This window comes from Narcine bancroftii, chromosome 6, assembly GCF_036971445.1.
Source record: "Narcine bancroftii isolate sNarBan1 chromosome 6, sNarBan1.hap1, whole genome shotgun sequence".
Lineage (NCBI taxonomy): Eukaryota > Metazoa > Chordata > Chondrichthyes > Torpediniformes > Narcinidae > Narcine > Narcine bancroftii.
Window position 1 is genome coordinate 74,238,059 of NC_091474.1, and position 24,045 is coordinate 74,262,103.

At 41.6% G+C, this 24,045-nt stretch overlaps 1 protein-coding gene across 2 annotated transcripts in view; it reads left to right on the top strand.

The window, feature by feature from the left end:
- Positions 1-215: 215 nt before the first annotated feature.
- nolc1 (nucleolar and coiled-body phosphoprotein 1) overlaps positions 216-24,045 on the top strand; it is a 42,192-nt gene continuing 18,362 nt past the window's right edge. For both annotated transcript variants that reach the window (XM_069885381.1, XM_069885382.1), the window contains exons 1-4: positions 216-351; positions 7,751-7,806; positions 11,724-11,848; positions 23,915-24,024. In XM_069885381.1, the coding sequence (XP_069741482.1) occupies positions 244-351; positions 7,751-7,806; positions 11,724-11,848; positions 23,915-24,024 (399 nt within the window). In that variant the 5' untranslated portion in view covers positions 216-243. The remainder of the gene's footprint in view (positions 352-7,750; positions 7,807-11,723; positions 11,849-23,914; positions 24,025-24,045) is intronic.

Sequence of the window (24,045 nt, forward strand, 5' to 3'; positions counted from 1 at the left end):
GTGCCTTAGGATGTCCTAATTGCTGTGATGAGGGTTAAACCTTGGTCCAAATGTCAGAACTTTGGAGATGGGACGAATGGCCTCAGTCGAACACGCTCCTCAGCCGCCGCTTCGCTACTGCACATGCGACTTGGCGAAGCGCTCTCACCGCACATGCTCGGTGACCGTTCCAATCAGGTGCTGCGCGACCTCCCGACAGGCAGCGGGCACGCAGGCGCAGTCCGGCGGAGCGACGCAGGCAAGATGGAGTCGCGAGTGGTGCCGAGCGACCTGTACCCGCAGATCTACGGCTTTCTGCTGCAGAATAAGTTCGACAAGGCCGCCAAAGCGTTCCTCAAGCAGTCCAACGTGGTGAGCTCCCGTCCGCGGCCGCTCCCCGGGCTCCGCGGCCCAGCGGGTCGCCGGCATGCTTGCGCCACGCGTGCAGTCTGCGAGCCCATGCGCTTCGGTGTTTGCGCGCGCCCGAGAGGCGCTCTGGAGGTCTCCGCGCGTGCGCCGCCGGGGAATTGGGGTTCTGCGCGTGCCGCTGGGGGGGCATGGGGCGTGCTCGCGCTGCCGGGGTGCCATGTGGTGGTTTTGGGGGGGGGGGGCATGCTCGCTCCGCCGGGAATATGTTGGGGGGAGCGCGTCGCGCGTCCGTGCGCACGTCGCCACCGGGCTGCGCGTCTCGTTCCAGAGGTCTGGAATTGCACCTGGGAGCAGAGCTGCCTCGCCATGGAGCTGAAATCCCTGAGTCCTGAAGCCTCGCTGCATCTCTGTAGCCATGGTCTACAACCCAACGGCTGGAGCAACTCGCCTCCCCTCTGCCACCTTTCCTCTCATTCACCTGCTTCCCCTCACATACCACCTTTTTTCCAGTCCACTGTTTCCATCTTGTCACCTGGTTCCCCAAACTCCTCACTTCAGAAGAAAATCTGCAAACACTGCGATTAACACAATGTTGGGGGGAAAAAATCAGCAAACTTTATATAGCCAATGTTTCAGGCTTGAGCCTTTCACTAAGCTATGCCTTAAGATTTTACTTTGATGAAGGGATCAAGGCAAAAACATTGATTATGTATCTTAATCTTTGTTACATAAACAGCACAATTTGACCTGCTGTGGTTCTCCAGCACTTTTTGTACTCAGCAGATCACAGTGTCCAACAGAGGCAAAGATATATAACCATCTTTTCGTTTCCAAAAAAATTGTTCACAATGACTTTTTTTACACGGGAAAAACTGTTCAAAGTCTCTTCCCGCCTTTAATTTCATATCCATACAATTCCATCACTATATAATTTTACATTAATATCTATTTACACCACTGTGGCACCTTGTTACTCCCGCCTCTGTTATTTAAGGGGTTTTCCCTTAGTCTCAGCCCCTCATTACCTGGTAATGAAACATCTCTGCACCAGCTATTCTCAATGGTGGCCACAACACATTTAAGTAAAAGCTTTGATTTCTTTTCCTCTCACTTAACACAAATATTTTTTATGCAATCAATAGGTGAGAATTACGAAAGAAACCAAAACTTGACCACTTCACAGGGAAGAGTGTCTGGGGGGAACAGAGTCTGGGGGGGGGCGGGGGGGCAGAGCCAAAAAAAGTGAGAATGGATGCTCTCGACCAGTGGTTCTCAACTTTTTTCTTTCCACTCACATACCACTTTAAGTCATTACTATGCCATCGTTGCTCTGTGATTAGTAAGGGATTGCTTAAGGTATGTGAGTGGGAAGGGAAGGTTGAGAATCAATGCTTTCGGCCCAATTGTTACTGAAATATTTTGCTTGAGAAAAATTGTCATTGGCCCATTTCCTTTGGAGTTATGAAACTGTGCACATGACGAGTCAATTAGGGACAATTAAAACAGTAGTTTTCAAACTTTTTCTTTCCACCCACATATCACCTTGAGCAATCCCTTACTAATAACAGAGCACCGATGGTACAGGCCAGGGGTTCCCAACCTTTTTCTTCCTCTGAACCCCTTGGACATTTTTATAGGTTCCCGTGTATCCCTAGAAATTCAGGATTAAAAAATACATTGTGCAATCTGACTGCAGATTTCAACATCATGTACATTAGTGGTTATTCTCTCAGACCCAATGTACCCCCTGAAAAGTGCAAATGTACAACTGGGGGTACATGTACCCCAGGTTGGGAACCCCTGGTATAGGAAATACTTAAAGCAGTATCTGAGTGGAAAAAGGTTGAGAACCACTGCTCTAGACTGAGTTAGCCCCACTGCACCCTCGTGTTGACTGCATCAAACCAACATTTTGGGCCTGAGCCTTCAAGGTATAGTAAAAAGCAGTCAGGTGGGGGGAGCACATGAGGGGAAAGCTGACCCCTTTTCCCCATCACTTCTAGCTATTTTTTCTCTTCTGCCCTTCCACCAATGACCTGAGGGCCAATCCTCCTCCCCTTTCCTCCCTCCCCTCATTTTACTCAGATGCCTGTCTGCTCATATTTTGATGAAAGACTAGGCACGAAATGTTGGTTATATAGTCAAATGTCCGTTCGGGCAATGTCTGACTGCATATACATCTGTGGTTATTTAGATCAACGTGTATGTGCCATGGAAAACAATTGGATGGTGACAAGTGATTGCTGTTTACACTCAAAGAAAACAGACTGATTTCTATAATATCAATACTTTTACACAACTCGCTTATTCATAGGCAACTGATGTGTCTTATTTTTGCACCAATTCACAATTACGAATAAGTCAGATCACTAATTACTGAACCTGGTCCACCATTTCTTCGCTGGAAAGAAGGGACTGAAATGTCATTGATTTGGAGTTTGAAAGAGTAGGTGCTTTCTGGTGGCCAGAATATGAAGCCACCTAAAATAACCGAGTGCGGCTGTCGAGAGGCCACCTGAAAGTGGAGAACCCGGCCCCGAGAAGCACTTACCTAACCTTCCTCGGGGAGGTATATTTTCCAGCTTGTACCACTCCCCTTAGACACCTAAAAGCAGCAAGGCAAAGCAGTTAGCCAGCCTGTGACCCAACTGCTGCGCCGGCTGCTCCAGCCCCGTAGTCCTGCGCCAGGGGGCTGTTGGCAGCATGGAGGGAGCTGTCAGATGGCTCCTCCTGCCCCAACTCAGGAGCTGGCGTTTGCTCCCGCTGCGGACATTTTAGGTGGCAGAACACTGCTGTCAGTGCTGCCACCTGAACATACTTTTGCAGACATCCGGAGCCGCATTCTACAGGAGATTCCACCTGAAGGCTGCTATAGATTGTGCTTGGATGCAAATGTTCAGTGCAGCAATAGTCTGACTCTGACCTTCAGGGGGATATGTGACCAAGGCAGTTGCGTGAAACTACAATTTGTATCTTCAGTTTTCTCCCAACCATTTCAACCTTTTGTGAACTTTATTTAAACAGTGCCAGACAACAGATTGTGAACAAACACACATCTTTTTAAAACCAGTGTACCAACTCGTGTAACAGCAGAGGCTTTCAACTGTAGTTTACCACAAATGAGTGTTTTAGAGACTTAGAGACTTTTGAAGTATCAAAATGTACATCAGGATGTTATTCCTCTGTGCCTCGTAATTCAGAGATGGATAAACTTCGGCAATTCCCAAATGACAATTCGGCTGCTTCGGATATTCCTTTTCTGAGTGTCAGAGGTTATTCGATTACCAACATTTTCTGGCGTATCCCCTAGATACAGATAGTCCCTGACTAGATTTTTTGAAGTTACAATGGTTCGAATGGACTTCAAATTTTCAGTGTCTCCCAACAGCGCTGTATCAATCCCCACAATGATCCCACAGCCCTTTTTCAACTTAAGAATTTTTGACATCCAATTGGAGTGACGGTACGCAAGGACCACCTGTATATATAGGTGTGTGCTGCTTAACATCCAATCGGGCAACATCAGATCGTACATCTGTCGTCCGTGGTCCAATAGGGTTATAATGGAGTTCAGTCATAAATCTCAATCGGAGAATCCAAGATCAGGACGTAGCTGATGTAACCAGAACTGAAGAAGCAGCAAGGGAAAAGGAAACTGCAGAAGAAGAACAGGTGCAGAAGAGGTTCACTGTTAAGGGGTTGGCCACATTTCTTTCAGACCTTGTTGAAGAGATGGACCCAAATACTGAACACTTTTCACTGATAGGAATGCTCATGCAGTGTTTGCAGCATATAAAGAAATTTATGAAGAAAATAAAAAGCAAACTAAGCAAACAACACTGGACATACGCTTCAAGAAGCCAACACCGCCCCTAGAAGAGCCTTGGCCAGGCCCTTCAGGCATTACAGAGTGACAGTTCATCAAAGAATAAATTAGAAAGGTACATGAGTGGGAGAGACTTGAAGGGTTATGGAATGGGAGCAGGTCAGTGGGACTAGGGAGATGATGGTTGGCACAGACTAGGTGGGCCGAATGGCCTCTTTTCTGTGCTGATTTGTTCTAGTGGAGGTTATTTGACCTGAAACTACCTGAAGTTGAGAACAGTGATGTGGATGATCTTGATCCCCTTTGATAAGTTGTGTGAGATAAAGGCTAATAAAGTTTAAAAAGTAAAAAAAAATAAAGTTTTTAAAAAAATTATTGCACAATGTACACATCGCATAACGTCCTATTTCACGACATATTGTGGATGTTAAGCGATGCATGATTGTAGATGTTTTCTACATTGAGAATGCTGAGTGACATGCTGAGTTTCTCCAGCACTTTTGTGCATTGAATCCACCTTTACCCTCTCTGCTCCACATGCCCCTATTTTCCCCTTTTGTCTGATTCTACCTATCTTTTTCTCCTCTCTGTATCCTAACTCTGCCTCTCCTGCTCTCTCACTTGGCTCAATTTGTCTACCATCTTGGTCCTCTGATTTATCCATCCTCTCTTGTTTAATACTGCCCATCCTACCCCTCAGACCTGAAGCAGAATTTCTGCCTGGAATGTTTGCAGTTCACTTCACTCCTAGAATGCTTCCTGGCCCACTGAATTCCTCCGATAGTTTTTTCTTTGCTCTAAATAACAATATCTGCAGTTACTTGGGTCTTCATGCTGCACCATCTCAGGACTTCTTTAGGCTGAAGATCATGGAAGCATTTAGCAAGTTCTCTGTAGGCTCTTTCAGGTGGCCCGAATACCCCAATGTAAAGCCGCATATTCTACCTTTATGCGGCTGATGTGGAACCCACCTGCAAATGCCTCTGAGGCGCCGACATCAACCCTCCTCAGGGAGGGATAATTGGCAGATTGCTGGCCTCCGCCGAGGCACCTGAATGTTGGGGTGGGATGATGACTCTATCAGCCGGAGACCAAACTCATAGCTGCCTGATAGCCCCCCGCCACACGACCTGACAGCCCTCCTCCCCGACACGAGACCCCTCACCCGCCCCACCCCCCCCCCCAACAGCCCGACATGAGGCCCCCCCCCCCCCCAACAGTCCGACACGAGCCCCCACACTGCAGGGCGGCCAGCGTGGAGATGCCCTGTGCGGGACGTCCCCACAGTGACAGCTGCCCCACAACGCTGGGACCCATGTTGGGCCGCCAGGAGAGGTCGGCAGCGGTGTGGGGACGTCCCCACACTGACAGCCCGAGCAGGCAGGCCCACAGTGTGGGGACCTATGTCAGGGTGCTGGGAGAGCGGGCGCGGGGACCCACGCTGGGAGAGCTGGGCAACGGCATCGGAACGTCCCCACACTGACAGCCCGAGCAGGCAGGCCCACAGTGTGGAGACCCACGTCGGGCCTTTGGGACAGCAGGGTAGCAGTATCAGTGTGGGGACGTCCCCGCGCTGACAGCCTACGCCAGCTGCCCCTGCCTTGATGTCCCATGCAGGGGGGGTAGGGGCAGCTGGGAGGGGAGCTGTCAGGCGCTCGCCAGCTGGCTGTCAACCCCTTAGAAGCCGCTTTCAGGCAGAGGTTAACCTCAGTGCTCCGGTCATTATCCCTCTAAGTTCGCCTCGCAGGCGCCTCTTGCGCTTTCAAGTGGCTTCCCGACTTGCGGCTTTACAATCGGGGATTTTGGCCACCTGAAAGTGCCTTTTGACTAAGTAGTTTCTCCTGAATTTTTTAAAGTTTCAATTATCTTGTTTGTAAATGGTCATGTGTAAATGTTTCAATGTGCAGTGGTCATATAGCCACTGAGAGCAAATGAAGTTGGGCTAGCAGGAGGCCAGGAAGCTGTTCAAAACGAGGAAATCATAAGACCCTAAATTATTGAAGTCAGCTTAACTTCTGATATGGACTTGGTGGGCTGTTAGAGAGAGCACTTTGAATATCTGAGAGAGTGTTTTTTATTCTCAGGTGCTGTCTTGGACCGATCGATGCTTCAAACTGACCGCAGTTTCCTTCTCAGTTGGAATTAGTCACTTGCTTCAAAGACCCAGGAAATTCTCCTAATGTTCTCAATGCAAATGTGTGAAACAGTACAATAACATTCAGTGATTCAGCATGCATTGAAATTGACTGGTGCCAGTTAAACTAATTGGCAACCCCATTGTCATTCAGCTGTCTCAATATCAATATGGCATTCAAAGTCCACGCAGCGCCACGATAAACTCCCTGTACTTGTGGTCTATCTCCACTTCCAATTAAGGCAAATATGTATCCCCCTTTAATATCCTAATCGTGTTGCTGCCCTTGGGTAATAGACTCCTGCTATTGTATGTGCAGACACATCCAAAAATGGACCACCTCTGTATTTTTCAGGATTAAATTCTTTCATTCATCTGACCATCTTGTATTTTGTCGATCTCATCTGCAGCTGAAGACTATCCTCATTACCAACAGTATCTCTAAACTGTGTTGTCTGCTAATTTTCATAACATCCACATCATTAATGTATCACTGCAGTGTACTTCCCAGAATTCCATTCGCAATTAATAAAAAAAAATCTTTGATCATTACCCCCCCCTGCTTATCACCAAGTTAAATTTGGATCCAGTTTTCCAAATTACTTGGGGTTCCAGGGCCCTTGTGAACTAATCTACTCTGCAGAACGATGTCAAAGCCCTCACTAAGGTTCTCCATGAGCTGTTTATCTTGACTGCACAAAATAAATAGTGAAGTTAGACAGGACTTCTCCTCAGCAAAGCCACGTTGAATATCCTTGATCAACTTCTTGCCACAACAATAGTTAATTCTGTTCTTCAGAATTTTTGTCTGTAATTTCCCTACATCTGATGTTAGTCTCATTGACCTGGTTTTTCCTTGCTGCCCTTCTTGAAAGGTAGCACATTCACTCTCCTCTATTCTCTGCAAGTCAATATTTCTCTTTGGGATTTCTTAAAAAGTGAAATCATCTTCATTATTAATTACTTTAACTTTAACACAAATGACCTTTTATTGAATGATTGTAGATACAGTGCAACTCTGATTATCCGAAATGGTCGCGACCGGGCCCATTTTGGATAAACTTTTTTTGGAGAAGCGGTTGTTTTTTTAAAAAACAGCACAGTAGCAACAGCAAATTGTATGTCACAATATTTAAACAACAGGAGAAGGCTTTTTAAGCATTAAAATAATGTTTAATTCTCACCCAAAAAAATGCTGGCCACCGTCGACACCTCCCCACCAAGGCCCCACTCATGCCCGGAAGCTTGAGGTCCTTGCTGCCGCCGGGAGCCCGAGGTCCCCGGTCAGATTGGCTCCGAAAAATGTTTTGGATGATCAGAGTTGTACTGTATCAGGAATATAGACCCGTGCTGAAATCTTCCAAAATTGAAGTGATTTGCAGTTTCTCAATTCAATGATGAAATTATTTATTTTGATTTGTTATTTTTGTTTGTCTTTTTAGAAAATTCCTGATATAAAGTCTCCTTCGCTTGTGGATATTTTTGACTTCTGGGTGAGGTAAGTTCTGAGTCATGGTTTTCATATTGCCTTTGGGTTTGAATCCTGTTCTAGGACTTAACACAAAATCTTATTCATATGGAAACAGTCCTTTTGACCCATGTCTGCACTGATTATTGGCTCTTATTTCGATTAACTTACACTGATCCCATTTTAGTTCCACCACATTCCTATTAACTAATCCCAGATTGTATTACTTGCATACATGCCATGAGTATTTTACAGGGACCAATCAATCTACCAACCCATGCATCCGTGGGATGTAGGGGGTACCACAAAGAATTAGAGAACACTCAATCTGAACACACCTTCAGAAGTCAGGCTTGAACCTTTAGTTGCACCACTGTGCTACCTTGTAAAACATAACTCAAGGCACTTTTAGGTGGTCAAAATCCCCTGATATAAAGCCGCATATTATGACCATATGCAGCTGTCGGGAGGCCACTTGAAAGCGCAGGAGGCACATGCGAGGCAAACTTTGCATCCCTCCTCCGGGAGGGATAATCGCCCGAGCACTGAGGTCGTCGTCCCCCCCCCCCCCCCCCGACACCTGAATGCAGCCGCCTGCAAGCGGCTGCTAAGGGGATGACAATCAGCTGGCGAGCGCATGACAGCTCCCCTCTCAGCTGCCCCTGCCCCCCGGTGCGGGCTGTCAGCGCTGGGGCAACCGGCACGATCTGTCCCCATACTGATCCAACTTCTCCACTCTCTCCCCACAGCCCTGTATCAGTCCCCACACTGATCCCGCTGCCCTGCTCTCTCCTCATAGTGTGGGGACTAATATAGGGCTGTGGGGAGAGAGCGGGGCAGTGGGATCAGTGTGGGGATGCTCCGTGCTGACAGCCCCCGCTGGCTGTCCCAGCTCTGACAGCCAACCATCCCAACTCTGACAGCCTGAAGGGACAGGAGCTGGAGTGCGCACCAAGGCGCCTCCCGTGAAGCTGTCCCTTTCAGATGGCCAACGCTGCCCTTTCAGCACTGCCACCTGAATGACCATTCACAGGTCTGAATCCACTTCTGCAGGTGCATTCTTGGCGAAGAATACACCTGAAGAAGCCTACAGATAGAGGCATTTCCATTTGGATGAACTGCAAATCCAAAGTTTCACCTGTTCATTTCCATCAATGTTGTGCATCCCATTGTGCTATCAATAGGGAGTTTTTCTGTACCTGCGCAACAGGTTGTGGCCTTCTTTACATTGTTGCCAGAAAGGCCATTTTATTAAAATGGAAAGACTCTAGACCCCCAACAATGTTTCAATGGCTCTTATATTATGTTTAAGTTCCTGTTTAAGTTCAGTAAAAATTAGATATCATGTATTTGTTACATCTGTGAATTTGAAGATACATGGTGACCTTGTATGACTTTTCATTTGATATATAAATGTTTTTTAATATGATTAGATGTACTCACTCTTCCAGATGAGATATAGTCTTACCTTTGTTTTTTGATTCACGGTAAGAATCAAAACCCTCAGGATAAGCTGCTCAGATGTTTTTTTTCATTAGTTTTCTACCATATTTGTACTATTTGAAGTTTTATCTAGATATATATATATATATATATATATATATATGTACACACACACATATGTGATAATGTATTTTCAGTTTGTTCCCTTCACAGTATTAACCATATAACCATTTATTGAGCGGAAACAGGCCACGTTGGCCTTTCGAGTCCGCGCCGGTTCACTGATTTTGTGCGCCCTCTTCAGGCATTGGTCCCGGTAGATCTTCATTCAATAACGATGGGCGAATTCAATGCAGGTGGAATCAGTCGTAAAAATGTTTGTGAAACGTGCAGTTCAATACTTCTGGGCACATTCAATACAGGGTCAATCTAAAATCTGAACCTCCCTGATTAGATAATATTTCTGGACACTTATGATATCTGGTTTAGATCATCCAAATAAACCTTCACATCAATTCACCTACCTTTATAAACACGCTGATGGTGGATACTGGATGCAAACTCCGATCCATCCAGGGGTAGTCTCATAGGTGGAGTGAGTCATTCCAACTTTATTATAAAAACTAAATAAAGATTTAAAAAGGAGCAACACTCTTTCCTAATCAATATATTTTGCAAATTCTTGTAATTCAAATTTATTTTTTTTTAGTTACTAAACTTCATGATGTTAAATCATCATTGTTTATGATTTAAACGTGCTGTACATAAACAGGTAAACATGGTCTGGAGATTAAAAAATAGCTTTGAAAACTAATGACTACAATTGATAATGGATAGAAAAATTGCAAGTGCTGAGGGTCTGGAAAATAGAAAAAACTGGAAATACTCAGCAGATCAAGTGGCCTGTTGTGTTGGGAAGAGTATCAGGTTCAGTGGGTTCACAGAGAGACAAGTTACAATCACACATAACTAGTATACAGGAGACAAACGGGAGAATGTCAAACGGTACTCATTACTATATTAATTAAACAATGAGACATTCACATCGGACCTCGGTTGAACTCCGATACCAGTGGCTGCCTATACACGTTCACACACTTGTGTATTTTCTCTCTCTAACGCACACACACACACACACACCCACCTTCAGTTTCCCACACCAACGGGGATGCAGCTCTCTGCAAGTACTGATCTATCGCAGACTACGGCTCAACTTCAATGTCAGAATCAGAATTTATTATCATGAACAAGTCACAAAAGCATCATAGTGCAAACCTTCATATTATGAACCATCTTCCAACAATAATATATATATTAAAAAAAAATAATAGTGCATGAAAAGTAAGGCCATACATTTTGTTCATTGATTATTCAGGAATCTGATGGCAGCAGGGAAGAAGCTGACCTTGTGTCGAGTGATCCTGTAACTTTTTCCCCGATGGTAGCAGAGTGAAGAGGACATGGCCTGGGTGGTGGGGGTCTTTGAGGATAGAGGCTGCTTTATTAAGACACTATCTCTTGTGAATGTCCTCAAAGGAGAGGAATCTAGTACTTATGATGTCACAGGCCGAGTTAACAACCCTCTGGAGTTTTTTCTTTTCCTGAGATTTGGCACCTCCATAACAGACAGTGATGCCACCAGCCAGTATGCTCTCCCACAGTATATCTATAGAAGTTTTTGAGAGTCCTTAATGACATACAGAATCTCTTCAAGCACTTCACCTCATAAGACACCATCTTAAGAAGATGTGCACATCCTGCCTGCAACACTTCCATCGATGTCCACAGTAGCAACATGGTATGGAATGATGTCCAGGGCCTGGACCATGAGGCAGAGAGAAAGAAATGTGCAAAATAATGATATTTTATACAGTTCTAATCTGGGCCTCTAGCTAATAATGATCCTGGATGATTTACATTAGCCATTGGCAAGATGTACACTAATGGGTGGATGGAGTCCAACCTTGATTGCCAGGTTATGTGACTTCTAAATAAGTTTCAGATGGGGAGGACACACGACTGCCCACAATCCACAATATTCCAGACAGGTGGTTGGGGGTGGGGGGGGGGGGTCACATTTTCCTCCACAATCCACATATAACACCCCTGGAGAGAGAAATAAAGGTTCTGTTTGATTTTCCATCAGATCTATGGAATGGAAAAACAATTAAATCTGTTTTTGTGGGAAAAGTTTATTAGAATGTAAATGGCATTGCACGTGACATAAACAATGAACCATTCAAGATGAGAATTGGTAGTATGGCTGTCATTTCAAAGTTCAACTTTAACAGCTCTTGAACTTGCATAAGTTTCTTGATCACCCTTTTCAACAGATAGTTTAAAAATCAGCTGGCTGACAGTGGGTCAGAGATAATTTTATAATGGATGGCTTATTTCCTTGCCCAACTGCAAGTTGGGTTGACAGTTGCAGGAAGCGTTGAACTCCTAACAGAGTTTGGACAGGTTTATTGAATATTTCATTAAAATTCTTCTAAATTACACAGGTCATCAGGGAAAGCAAGGAAAAGGCAGGCTGCATCTAATGGTCCTCCTGCAAAAAGGACCAAGAAAGATGAATCTTCTAGTAGCTCAGACAGTTCTGAAGAAGAATGCCCTCCAAAGAAGCCAGGTATGTCAATTTTTTTTCTTTTGAGAACACAGTTATGGATTTGATGATGAAACTAATCTTCAACTAATCTCTCACATGCATGGCTTTCAACAGGCACTGCAGGGTAATGATTCTTCAGAATACGTAGAATAGATGCATATCAATGTGGAAGAAAAATATTCAGACCAGGCTCCACATAAAGATAATATATTAAAGGGATAAGCATGCAATTGCGTGAAAATAGTTGGCAGGTCATAGATTTAAAGAAAAGCAAGAAAATGGCAGAGATTAATAACAAAAAGTACAGGAAGTCATGTGTTGGTCCTCAGGAAAGTGAGTAAAAACACACTGAAATGCTGGAGGAATTCAGCTAGTCTTGCCGTGTCTATCGGAGATAAAGATATATTGCCAAGGTTTTGGGCCTGAGCTTTTCTTCAAGCAATAAGCATAAACAAGAAATCTCAAAATACAGACAATACTGGCTGGGGGAGGAATCTAGACCAACAAAATGTGTTAATTGGATTTAATAAAGGGAGAGGTGAGAGTTGATAATGTCTGTGTGAAAGGAGACAGGGAAAAGGGAGAGAGAGATGGGGAAGGTCATTGGGAAGTTAACAAAAGCCATGTCTATTCTGTATATCTGTTTTGAGATTTCCTGTATTGCTCATTCTTATATCTTGAAGAAAGGCTCAGGCCTGAAACACTGGCAATATACTGTATCTTTGTCTGCTATGGATGCTGAAACACCAACCGAGTTCCTCCAGCATTTACTGTGCGTTTTTAACTACAATCACAGCATCTGCTGATTTTTGTGTTCCCTCCCTCTAGAAAGTGAGTCTGAGGAACTGATGATCAATGGTAGATGAAGTGAATAGGTATTTATTATAGAAGATGCATTTAAGAGAAAGAAATTGAGTATATTTTTTGATGGTCCAGACCAGTGGTTCTCAACCTTTTTCTTTACACTCACATAGCACAGCAAATCCCTTACTAAACACAGAGCACCCATGGCATCCTATGCCAGAGGTGCTCTTGTGTTTAGTAAGAGATTTCTTAAGGTAGTATGTGAAATGGAAAAAAAAGGTTGAGAACCACTGATCTGTGGTCTTTGAAACTGTTTCTCAAAGTGTAGTGGATGAAGTGGATAACATCTGGATAGCAATCTATCCCTTTGATGCAGTTGCTTCTTAATTATAACTGACCTACTTTCCTGGATGAAGCAGTTATTTGAACCCTGGAGGTTTCTGATTTGTATGCCTCTATGTTGAATTGGGTGATAAATAGAATATTAAATCTCTTCAATGTTTTCTCCTGCAAGCCTGTGGGAGAAAAAAAATGACAATGTGGCAAGAACTTAATTTGAAAGTAAAGCTGCAACTTCCTCAGATCCCCTCATGGCCCCTGTCTTTTTTTGTTATCTTCAGTCCTATTAACAGTTGAGGGACCTGTGGGCATGTTCTTTAATTCCTGCCTTCAGATATCAGTGAGATTGCTGGAATTTCCTCTGAGCACCTGCCCCTTAAAATGTAACCCTTTGAGCAAGCAGTTGCCCTTGATATCTTCTTGAAATCTGAATCTTAGTGTTGAGATTAGGGTAGAAAGAAACCAGGATGTAACGGTGGACAAAGTTAAAATTGGAAATAAGTCCAAAATGTACAGCAATGCCATACTTCGCGGACGAAGATTTATGGAGGGGGTAAAAGTCCACGTCAGCTGCAGGCTCGTTTGTGGCTGACAAGTCCAATGCGGGACAGGCAGACACGGTTGCAGCGGCTGCAGGGGAAAATTGGTTGGTTGGGGTTGGGTGTTGGGTTTTTCCTCCTTTGCCTTTTGTCAGTGAGGTGGGCTCTGCGGTCTTCTTCAAAGGAGGTTGCTGCCCGCCAAACTGTGAGGCGCCAAGATGCACAGTTTGAGGCGATATCAGCCCACTGGCGGTGGTCAATGTGGCAGGCACCAAGAGATTTCTTTAGGCAGTCCTTGTACCTTTTCTTTGGTGTACCTCTGTCACGGTGGCCAGTGGAGAGCTCGCCATATAACACGATCTTGGGAAGGCGATGGTCCTCCATTCTGGAGACGTGACCCACCCAGCGCAGCTGGATCTTCAGCAGCGTGGACTCGATGCTGTCGACCTCTGCCATCTCGAGTACTTCGACGTTAGGGATGAAAGCGCTCCAATGGATGTTGAGGATGGAGTGGAGACAACGGTGGTGGAAGCGTTCTAGGAGCCGTAGGTGATGCCGGTAGAGGACCCATGATTCGGAGCCGAACAGGAGTGTGGGTATGACAACGGCTCTGTATACACTTATCTTTGTGAGGTTTTTCAGTTGGTTGTTTTTCCAGACTCTTTTGTGTAGTCTTCCAAAGGCGCTATTTGCCTTGGCGAGTCTGTTGTCTATCTCATTGTCGATCCTTGCATCTGATGAAATGGTGCAGCCGAGATAGGTAAACTGGTTGACCGTTTTGAGTTTTGTGTGCCCGATGGAGATGTGGGGGGGCTGGTAGTCATGGTGGGGAGCTGGCTGATGGAGAAAGCACAGGATAGATTTTTTTTAAAATTTATTTGAAAGATCATTAGTAATAATATTTATTTGAAAGATCATTAGTAATAATACAGCATACATTCCATAAAGACAATTTTATACATACATATATATACATATATATATATATATTTATACATACATACATATACATATATATATATATATAAACAGAAAAAGTTCCCACCCCATCAGCCAACTCTCTTAAGGAGAGCCAAAAATAGATAAACAGAAACTAAGAATATATAATAAATCAAAATACATCTAAATGCATATATTCTAAATATGGTAACAACTTATTAACAAAAAAAGAATAATTGTCATGCAGATTATACATAATTTTTTCCATAACGATACAACCTTTCAATTCATTATATCACTGCATTATATTAATCACTATGTTATCTTTCCATATACTTGCTACACATTTTTGAGCTACAGACAATGCGAAGCGTACAAATGCAATTTGAAATTTATCCAACCCTAATCCCTTTAAAGGAATCATATAACCCATTAAAAAAATAGATGGATCTAGTGGTAACTTAATGTCATATAGTTTTTCCAAAGTTAACCTAATTTTGCCAAAATGATTGTACATAAACACAAGACCAAACAGCATGTAAAAAAAGTACCAGTACATACACATCTAAAACAAGAGTCTGAATTATTAAAACCATGTTTTTTCAATTTCTCTGGGGTTAAATACAACTGATGTAAAAAGTTATAATTAACCATTCCATACCGCACATTCTTTAATTTAGTATCAGTATCATGACACATATCTGCCCAATAGTCTTCAGGAAAAACAAAAACTAAATCATTTTCCCATTTAAGCTTAGACTTCTCCCATTCCGGTTTATCCATATTGTCTTGTAATACTTGGTACATAACAGAAATATAACACTTTTTTAGTATAGAAGAAATCAAGACTCTAATTCCGTCAGTACAGGTAAAATCATCTCTCTTCCAGACATATCTTTCACCAAGGTTCGAAGTTGATAATTAACAAAGAATTTTCAGCAATATCAAAACGCTCCTCCAATTAATTAAAAGAAAGAAACTATCTTTCTTCAAAACAATCCTGTAACATCTTTATACTCTTAGAGTCCAAACTCTTTAAATGATTATTAAACATTGAAAAAGGAATAAGCTGATTGTTATATAGTGGAGTTAAAATTGACAATTTACCTTTTGATCCTAAAATCTTATTTTTTTTTAGTCCATACCTTTAATAGATGTTTTAATATCAGCATATTATATTCCCGCAGCAAATTTACATTCCATCGAAATATAAATTGATGCACCTCAACTTCAGAAATACAAGCCATCTCAACTTTAGCCCAACTCGGGGGTTGAACCAAATCCATTAGTCTACTAATAAATTTCAACTGGGCTGCTTCATAATAATTTTGAAAATGGGGTAATTGAAGCCCACCTAAAGCATACTTTCAAGTTTATATAATGCTACCCGTGGTAATTTACCTTTCCATAAAAATTCTCTCATAGCTTTATTTAATTCCTGAAAAAATACCTTTGAAAGAGAACATGATATTAATTGAAATAAATAGTGAATTTGAGGAAAAATATTCATCTTAATACAATTAACTCGGCCAACTAAAGTTAACGGATCTTTCTACTTTTTAATTAAATCTGCTTTAATCTTTTTTAATAAAGGATTGATAATCAACATTGACCATTATTCCTAAATATTTAATTTTATCAGACCATTTCAACTTAATAATATTTTTATATTCTGAATAATCTCCTTCTCCAACTGGCAAAAAATTTCACTCTTATCCCAATTAACCTTGTATCCAGATAATGTTCCATATTGTAATAAACATACCTGCAAATGCAGCAATGATTGTTCTGGATTTGTCAAATATATCAAAACATCATCTGCAAATAGATTAATCTTATACTCTTCATCCATAACTCTCATCCCTCTTCTCTGTTCATTCTGTCTTATTGTTTGAGATAACTGTTCAATAGCCAATGAAAACAGGGCTGGTGACAATGGACACCCTTGTTGGGTCGATCGTGTCAATTTAAACGGTAATGAAACTTGACCGTTTATCACCACCTTGCCAATCGGGTTCATATATAAAGCTTTAACACAACCATTAAAAAGGGCCAAATTTAAACTTTTCCAACATCTTAAATAAAAATCCCATTTCAACCCTGTCAAAAGCTATTTCAGTGTCAAGCGCAACCACCATTGTATGGTTGGGCTGCTGTCGATATGTATTGACCAAAGTAATTAATCGAATAATATTAACTGAAGCATTTCTATTCTTAATAAAACCTGTTTGATCAATATGTATTAATTTAGGTAAATACTTGGCAAGTCGATTTGCTAACACTTTCACTATGATTTTATAATCTACATTCAGTAAAGAAATAGGTCTATACAAAGACATTTTCAACAAGTCTCTATCTTTTTTCGGAATCACAATAATTAAAGCACTAGAACAAGATTCCGGAAACTCATGCTCTTCAGTTACTTCTAATACCTCCTCAAACACAGAGGATAAATCTTCATAAAAATCCGTCGTCGCCTGGTGACTTCCTATTTGGCATCTCCAACATAGCTTCCTTAATCTCAAATTCTGTAAACGGAGCTTCTAATTCCATAATATCCTCCTCTTCCATTGCTGGTAATGTTAATTTAGATAAGTAAGATTCAATAAAAACCACTATCCTGTTTCCCTTCAGTTTTTTGTAAAATGAACAAAATTGGTCATTGATTTACTGAGGTTTTTAAGTAACTGTTGAATTCTTTTTAACAGCGTTAATAGTCCGTGAAACCTGTTCTGTCTTTAACTGCCATGCTAGTACCTTATGTGCCCTCTCACCCAACTCAGAATAATGTTGCTTAGATCAATTAATTAAACGCTCAAGTTGATGTTTGCAATGTATTATAACATAATTTCAAATTAGCCAAAGCCACTTTTTTTATCTTGTTTCATCTTTCTGAAATTCCTTCTCCAATTCAGCAATTTCCTTCTCCAATTCCAAACTCTGCCATATACTGTTTCTTAACTTTAGTAGTATAACTAATAATCTGCCCTCTTAATTAAGCTTTTAATGCATCCCATAATACAAAGCGACTATCTACAGAATTAGCATTCTCAGTCAAAAACAGTAATTTGTTCCTTAACAAAAGTAACAAATTATGGTTTTTTTCATCAACATTGTATTAAATCTCCATCTATAAGATGAATGTACCACTTCTGAACTTACGCAAGAAAAAAATAATAAAGAATGATCCAATATAACCCTACTTTTATATTCCGCCTGTAATACTCCTCATTGTAAATGTGCCGATACTAAAAAAAATCTATTCTAGAAAATGAATCATGTTGGGACGAATAAAAAGATAAATCCTCAGTAGGATCGACCCTTCTCAAAATATCCACCAAATTTAAGTTCTTCATCAAGGCTCCAATTTGTGTCGCCATCTTTGATTTCTTTTTACTTTTTGGAGATCTATCCAGTAAAGGATCCAAAACACAATTAAAATATCCCCCAACTGATATTTTCATTAGCTTGATTTAACAACAAATAAAATGCTCATCATCCACATTAGGTGGGTAAACATTGAGCAAAGCCCAAGGTTCAGCAAAAACTTTACAATTCACCCTTAAGACCCGTCCAACATTTCCTTCTATATTCTGTAATTCAAAAGGCAAATTCTTATGAATTAAAATTGCTACACCTCTTGCCTTAGAATTAAATGAAGAAGAAAACACATGTCCAACCCAATCTCTGCTTGCTACACCTCTTGCCTTAGAATTAAAAGAAGAAGAAAACACATGTCCAACCTAATATCTCCAATTTCAAATGTTCTTTTTCAGTCAAATGAGTTTCTTATAAAAAGGCAATGTCAATTTTCATTTTCTTATATAAGCCAAAACTCGCTTTCGCTTAATCGGATTATTTAACCCCTGAACATTAAAAGTTGCAAATTTCAAATGAGACATCCTTACAAATTAACAATATAATTTAGTTATAATCTCACTACAAATATCGCTCCCCTTATAATAACTTAAATCACTATTCCTCCCCTAGATATTTAAAGAAAATGTAAAAAGGAAATATTAATTATCCCAAAAAAAACACTACCCAAAGGTGGTAACGCCCTAAAAAACTGGGTGTGGTAAACCCCACTAGTGGTGGATCAAAGATTTCCATGCTATCCACCCCTCCTCCCTGCCAGAAATACATTATTCACATCAACACAATCAAATACTGTAAGTATATTCAACCCAGTGACTATTCCCAATGCTTGTTCCGGATCTTCAATGTCAATAAGACTTTGTGTTAAAACTTCTTTCTTTCCATTTTTCCCATTCTTCCCATTCCCATTTGCCTTCTTTTTATGCGACAGCAGTGAAGATCTTCCATATCCTTGCAAATCTGGTAGTGAATTAGCAAAAATTAATGCATCATGGTCATTTTCAAAAAATTGAGATTGAAAATTACCATAAAAGATTTTTAATACCATAAAAGCAAATTTGTAACCCTTCCGCCACAATATTTCTTTAGCAGAGTTAAATTCCCGACATCGCCTAATAATCTCTTGACTCAAATCTGCATAGAAAAATACTCCGTTATTTTGGACCATCATTGGAGTTTGACTTTGTCGTGCCTTCTGCACCGCCAACTGTAATATCATTTCTCTGTCCTGGTATTTCAAACAACGAATTAAAACCGCCCGTGGCGGTTGTCCCGGTAACGGTTTATTTCATAATGCTCTATGTGCCTGTTCCAATTCTAAGCCTTCCGAAAAAAAAACGCCTTGCCCAACACCTGGGGAATCCAGTTCTTCAAAATTTTTATTGGATCGGACCTTTCAATATCTTCTGGGAGACCCACAATTTTCACATTATTTCTCCGACTTTGATTTTCCAGTGAATCAATTTTTTTCAATGTCTCTCTTCTGAATTCCCCCAGTCCACAAAGGAATCTTCCATTTTTTCCATCTTTCCCTATTACGTTCAACTTGATTTTTACCTTCAAGAAAATCTTTTTCAATTTTTAAAACATTTTCTTGCACTGTATCCACTGATTTAATACACTTATTTACACAACTGCAGACACATCTTCAGACATAGTAGTCATTTTGGTTGTCACTTCTAAAACTCCTGGATTCATTTCTTTAAACATATTGTCCATTTGATAAGCAATCCCTTCCAGGACTGTACACACAGACTCCATTCCAGTTCCACTTTTTGAGGCCTACCTTCTCTGGTCTCCACCTCCAATTGTTCCTGTAAGCTGCTCAGTAAAGTTAAGTCTGCTTCTTCCAGCGTTGTCGGTCCCCTCCCGGTGCGGCTGCGGGTCTGTACACCCGACGATGGCATCCTGACGTGGTCGGGACGCCGCCACTCGGGCCCCCCAGAGCTCACACGTGGTCCAACAGGTCCCAGATCCTTGAAGCACCACTCATGCCCGGTAAGGCCAGGTTCAGCACAGGTGCAACTTCCAACGCCATTCTGTGCATCCCCAGCCCACCCGACAGCAGCCTGGGCTCAAGGGCTCTTCTCTCAGCCGGGTCACACGCGTGTCCGACATTGCAGACACGCGGTTCGGCACCGGTTGAACTCATCGTCAAGCCGGCGCCCTACTTAGCTGGGTAGGAGTCCTCTGCACCTTGGAGGTTCCAAAAGTTGGCTCAGTGGCTTCAATTGAACAGGTAGTCCACAATTCTTCAGCACTTTTAAAAGGTAATTTCTTCTGCAGTTGAGTTTTTTTTTTACATTACTAGCCATTATAACCCACTAATGTTCCCAAAAGTAAAAATACAACTTTTAATCACTTTTATAAACTTTAAAAACGGGTGCTTAAAAAACTAGCTGAGGGAGGGTGGGACCGCACATCTGTCCTCTACACCATCTTACCACGCCCCCAGGATAGATATATTCGAAGGAAAAGGAAAAAGATGTGACTAACAAGAGAGGTTAAAGCAAAAACAAAAGCAAAAGGAAGGGCATTACTGAAAAAGCAGAGGACTGGGAATTTTTAAAGAGCTTAGACAAAAAGTCATTAGGAAAGATGAATTATGAAAGGAAATTGGCAAACAACATAAAAGGATACTAAGAGTTTTTTCAAATATATAAAAAAGAGACAAGGGTATATATAGGGGCGATTGAAAATGAAGCTGGAGAAATTAAAATGGGTGACAAGGAGATGGCAGAGGAACTAAGTGGATATTTTGTGTCAGTTTTCAACTATGGAGGACATTAGCAATAGTCCTGATATTCAAAGGTCTCCAGGAATAGAATTAAGTGCAGTCAGGATTACAAGAGAGATAGGACTTAGTAAGATGAATGGTCTAAAAGTCTATAAATCTCCGGGACTGGATGAGGTTCACCCATGGGTTCTGAAGGTGGCAGCCTTGGAGGTTGTAGAGGCATTGCAATTGATTTTCCAGAAATCAATAGACTCAGGCATGGTTGCCGAGGATTGGAAGGACGCAGATGTAGTTCCGCTGTTTAAGAAAGGAGGGAGGCAGAAAAAAGGAAGTTATAAGCCTTATCACTCTGACTAGTTGGAAAGATATTGGAATTGATCCTTGAGGACGAGGTTATGGAATACTTTGAGGTGCATGGCAGGATAGGTCCAGGCCAGCAGTTTTCATGAAGGGAAGATCCTGTCTGACCAACGAAATGTAATTTTTTGAGGAAATCTCAAGTAGGGTGGACAAGGGAGAGGCTGTGGATATAGTGTATTTGGATTTTCAAAAGGCCTTTGATAAGGTTCCACATAAAAGGCTGCTTAATAAGATGAGAGCACATGGAAGTGGAAAAATAATAGATTGGGTGGAGCACTGGCTGATTGGCAGAAAGCAAAGGGTGGGAATAAAAGGATCCTATTCTGGTTGGTTGCCTGTTAATAGTGATGTTCTGCAAGGGTTGATGTTGGGGCCACTTTTTATAATATATATTGATGATTTAGATTGTGGATTAAATGGTTTTGTGGAAAAGTTTGCAGATGACATGAAGATAGGTGGTAGAGTACAAAGGTAGAAGAAATTGAAAGCTTACAAAGAGACGGACAGCTTAGGAGAATGGGCGAAGAAATGGTAGATGAGATATAATGTTGAGAAATGTACGATTGTACATTTTGGTAGAGGAAATAAATGGTTGGATTATTATTTGGATGGGGAGAAAATTCAAACCTCAGAAGTACAAAGGGACTTGGGGGTCCTCGTGCAGGATAACCTGAAAGTTGACCACCAGGTTGGATCATCAGTAAGGAAAGTGAATGCTATGTTGGCATTCATTTGAAAGGGGATTTTGTATAAGAATAAAGAGGTGTTCATGAGACTATGGGGCACTGATGAGCCCTCATTTGGAGTACTGTGTGAATTTTGAGCCCTATATCTTAGAAAGATATAGCAAGGTTGGAGAGGGTGCAGAGAAGGTTTACCAGATGATTCCAGGAATGAGAAAGATAACATATGAGGAACTCTTAGCGGCTCTTGGACTCTATTCATATAGAATGAGAGGGGTTCTCATAGAAACATTTTGAATAATGAATGGATTGGACAGAGTGGATGTAAATAAGATGTTTCCCCTGTTGGGTGATTCCAGGACAAGAGGGCACAGTCTTAGAATAAAAAAATACCAATTTAAAACAGAGATGAGGAGAAATTTTGTTAGCCAGAGGATCATGGATTTGTGGAATTCATTGCCACATGCAACTGTGGAGGCAGGATCTTTGGGAGAATTTAAAGAGAAAATTGATAGGTATCTAATTAGTCAGGGTATCGAGATATGGGGACAAGGCAGGAACGGAACTAGATGTGAGAACAATTTAGCTCAGGGAGGTTTCATGGAGCTGGATCGATGGGCCAAATGGCCTGCTTCTGTCCCTTTTTCTTGTGAACTCCTCAGTCAATTTTGTAATTGTCTGAGAATGTACCTTTGAAACATTTGGGTCATTTCTGTCAGCAGTGTGAAATTTGTTAGTAGGTGTTGATGGAGCACTTTGTGGGATGGTGCTGTCTTTTGAAAGAGTTGTCCAGAATCTGATTTGTACTTGTGAAGTTTGTCGTGACATAAATGAGAAAGCACTGCTCTGCGTACTTCGCAGAGTGTGGGACCTGGCTAGTGAAAAATAGCTGACATAGAATTGCAATCAAAATTCTCACAGGAAGCTCTGCTCTTTTGTCAAAAGGTTTGAAATGTGTATACATCTTCTAGATAGATATTTCAATCTGGCACTTCGTGGAACATTAACATGGGTTGTAAGGTGAATAATAAATTGACATAATCCATATTTCTGGTTACAGATCTTTGTTGAGTTTTCTTCTATTAGAGATGGTAGCTGTGACACAATTGATCAATTTATCTGTGGGACAGGAAGAAATCTTTGAATGTTAAGGTCAAAATTATAGAACATTACAGCAAAGTACAGGCTCTTCGGCCTTCAGTGCTGTGCTAACGTATATGTTACTTCAAAAACTAAACCCTTCCTACCTCATAACCCTCTATTTTTATCCCATCCATGTGTCTGTTAAATGCCCCTAATGTTTCAGCTTCCACCACCACCCCTGGCAGGGCATCCCAGGCACCCACTACTCTGTTTAAAAAAAACCCAACTAACCCCTGATGTCTCCCTTTAACTTTCCTCATTTCACTTTGTACAGATGCCCTCTCTTTGTACTCCTTGCCTTGGAAAAAATGCACTGGCTACTTTTTCTGTGCCTCTCAAAACCTTGTAGACCTCTATGTCACCTCTCATCCTTCTTACTTCCAAAGAGAAAAGTTATAGCTGTCTCATAAGATTTATTTTCCAATTCAGGCAGCATCCTGGTAAATTTTGTTTGCACCATAACTTCTACATCCTTTCTATAAAGAGGTGACCAGATCTGAACACAATAATCTAAGTGTGGTCTCACCAGAGATTCATAGAGTAGCAACATAACCTCTTGAATTCAGTTCCCTACTAATGAAGTCTCGCATCGCATAGGCCTTCTTAACTACCCTTTCAATCTCTACAGCAATCTTAAGCTCCTTCCTAGCTACCATATAGCTATCATACTTCTCATGAGCCCTTCCTGTTTTTGCTTTCAAAATCTAATGCCTGCTTCCTTCTTCCTCTTAACTAGCTGCCTCATCTGTTTTGTCAACAACGGTTCCCTTTTCCTCCCATCTTTTCCGTCTCATTGGGACAATTCTATCCTGAACCCCACGAAAGTGGTCCCTAAACATCCTCCACATCAGTGCTTTCTCCTGTGAACATCTGTTCCATGTTTACTCTCCCTAGTTCCTGCTTCATCCCATTGTAATCAGCCCTTCCCCAATTGAACACTTTCCCGTTTTGTTTGCTTTTATCCTTGTCCATTATTTTGAGCCGTTGCAGGGGATAATGTTTCTGCACACACATAGGAAAGAGTAATGGATAAGGTACCATACTGCAACCTGCACTAATGGATATATAAATGATTGTGAATAAAACCATTTTTGGTGGATACACCAATAAGATACAGTAACTTTGTGCAAAACATTGTTACCTTGCTGTTGATTCATTCACGTAGTGAGCAAGCTACCAACTACTGCAATAAGCAAGCCTGTTACAAAGAAGGAAAGCAGTAGCAGTGAAGATTCAAGTTCTTCGGAGTCTGAGGAAGAAATGAAACCAACACAGGTGAGAGCACAAAATAATCTA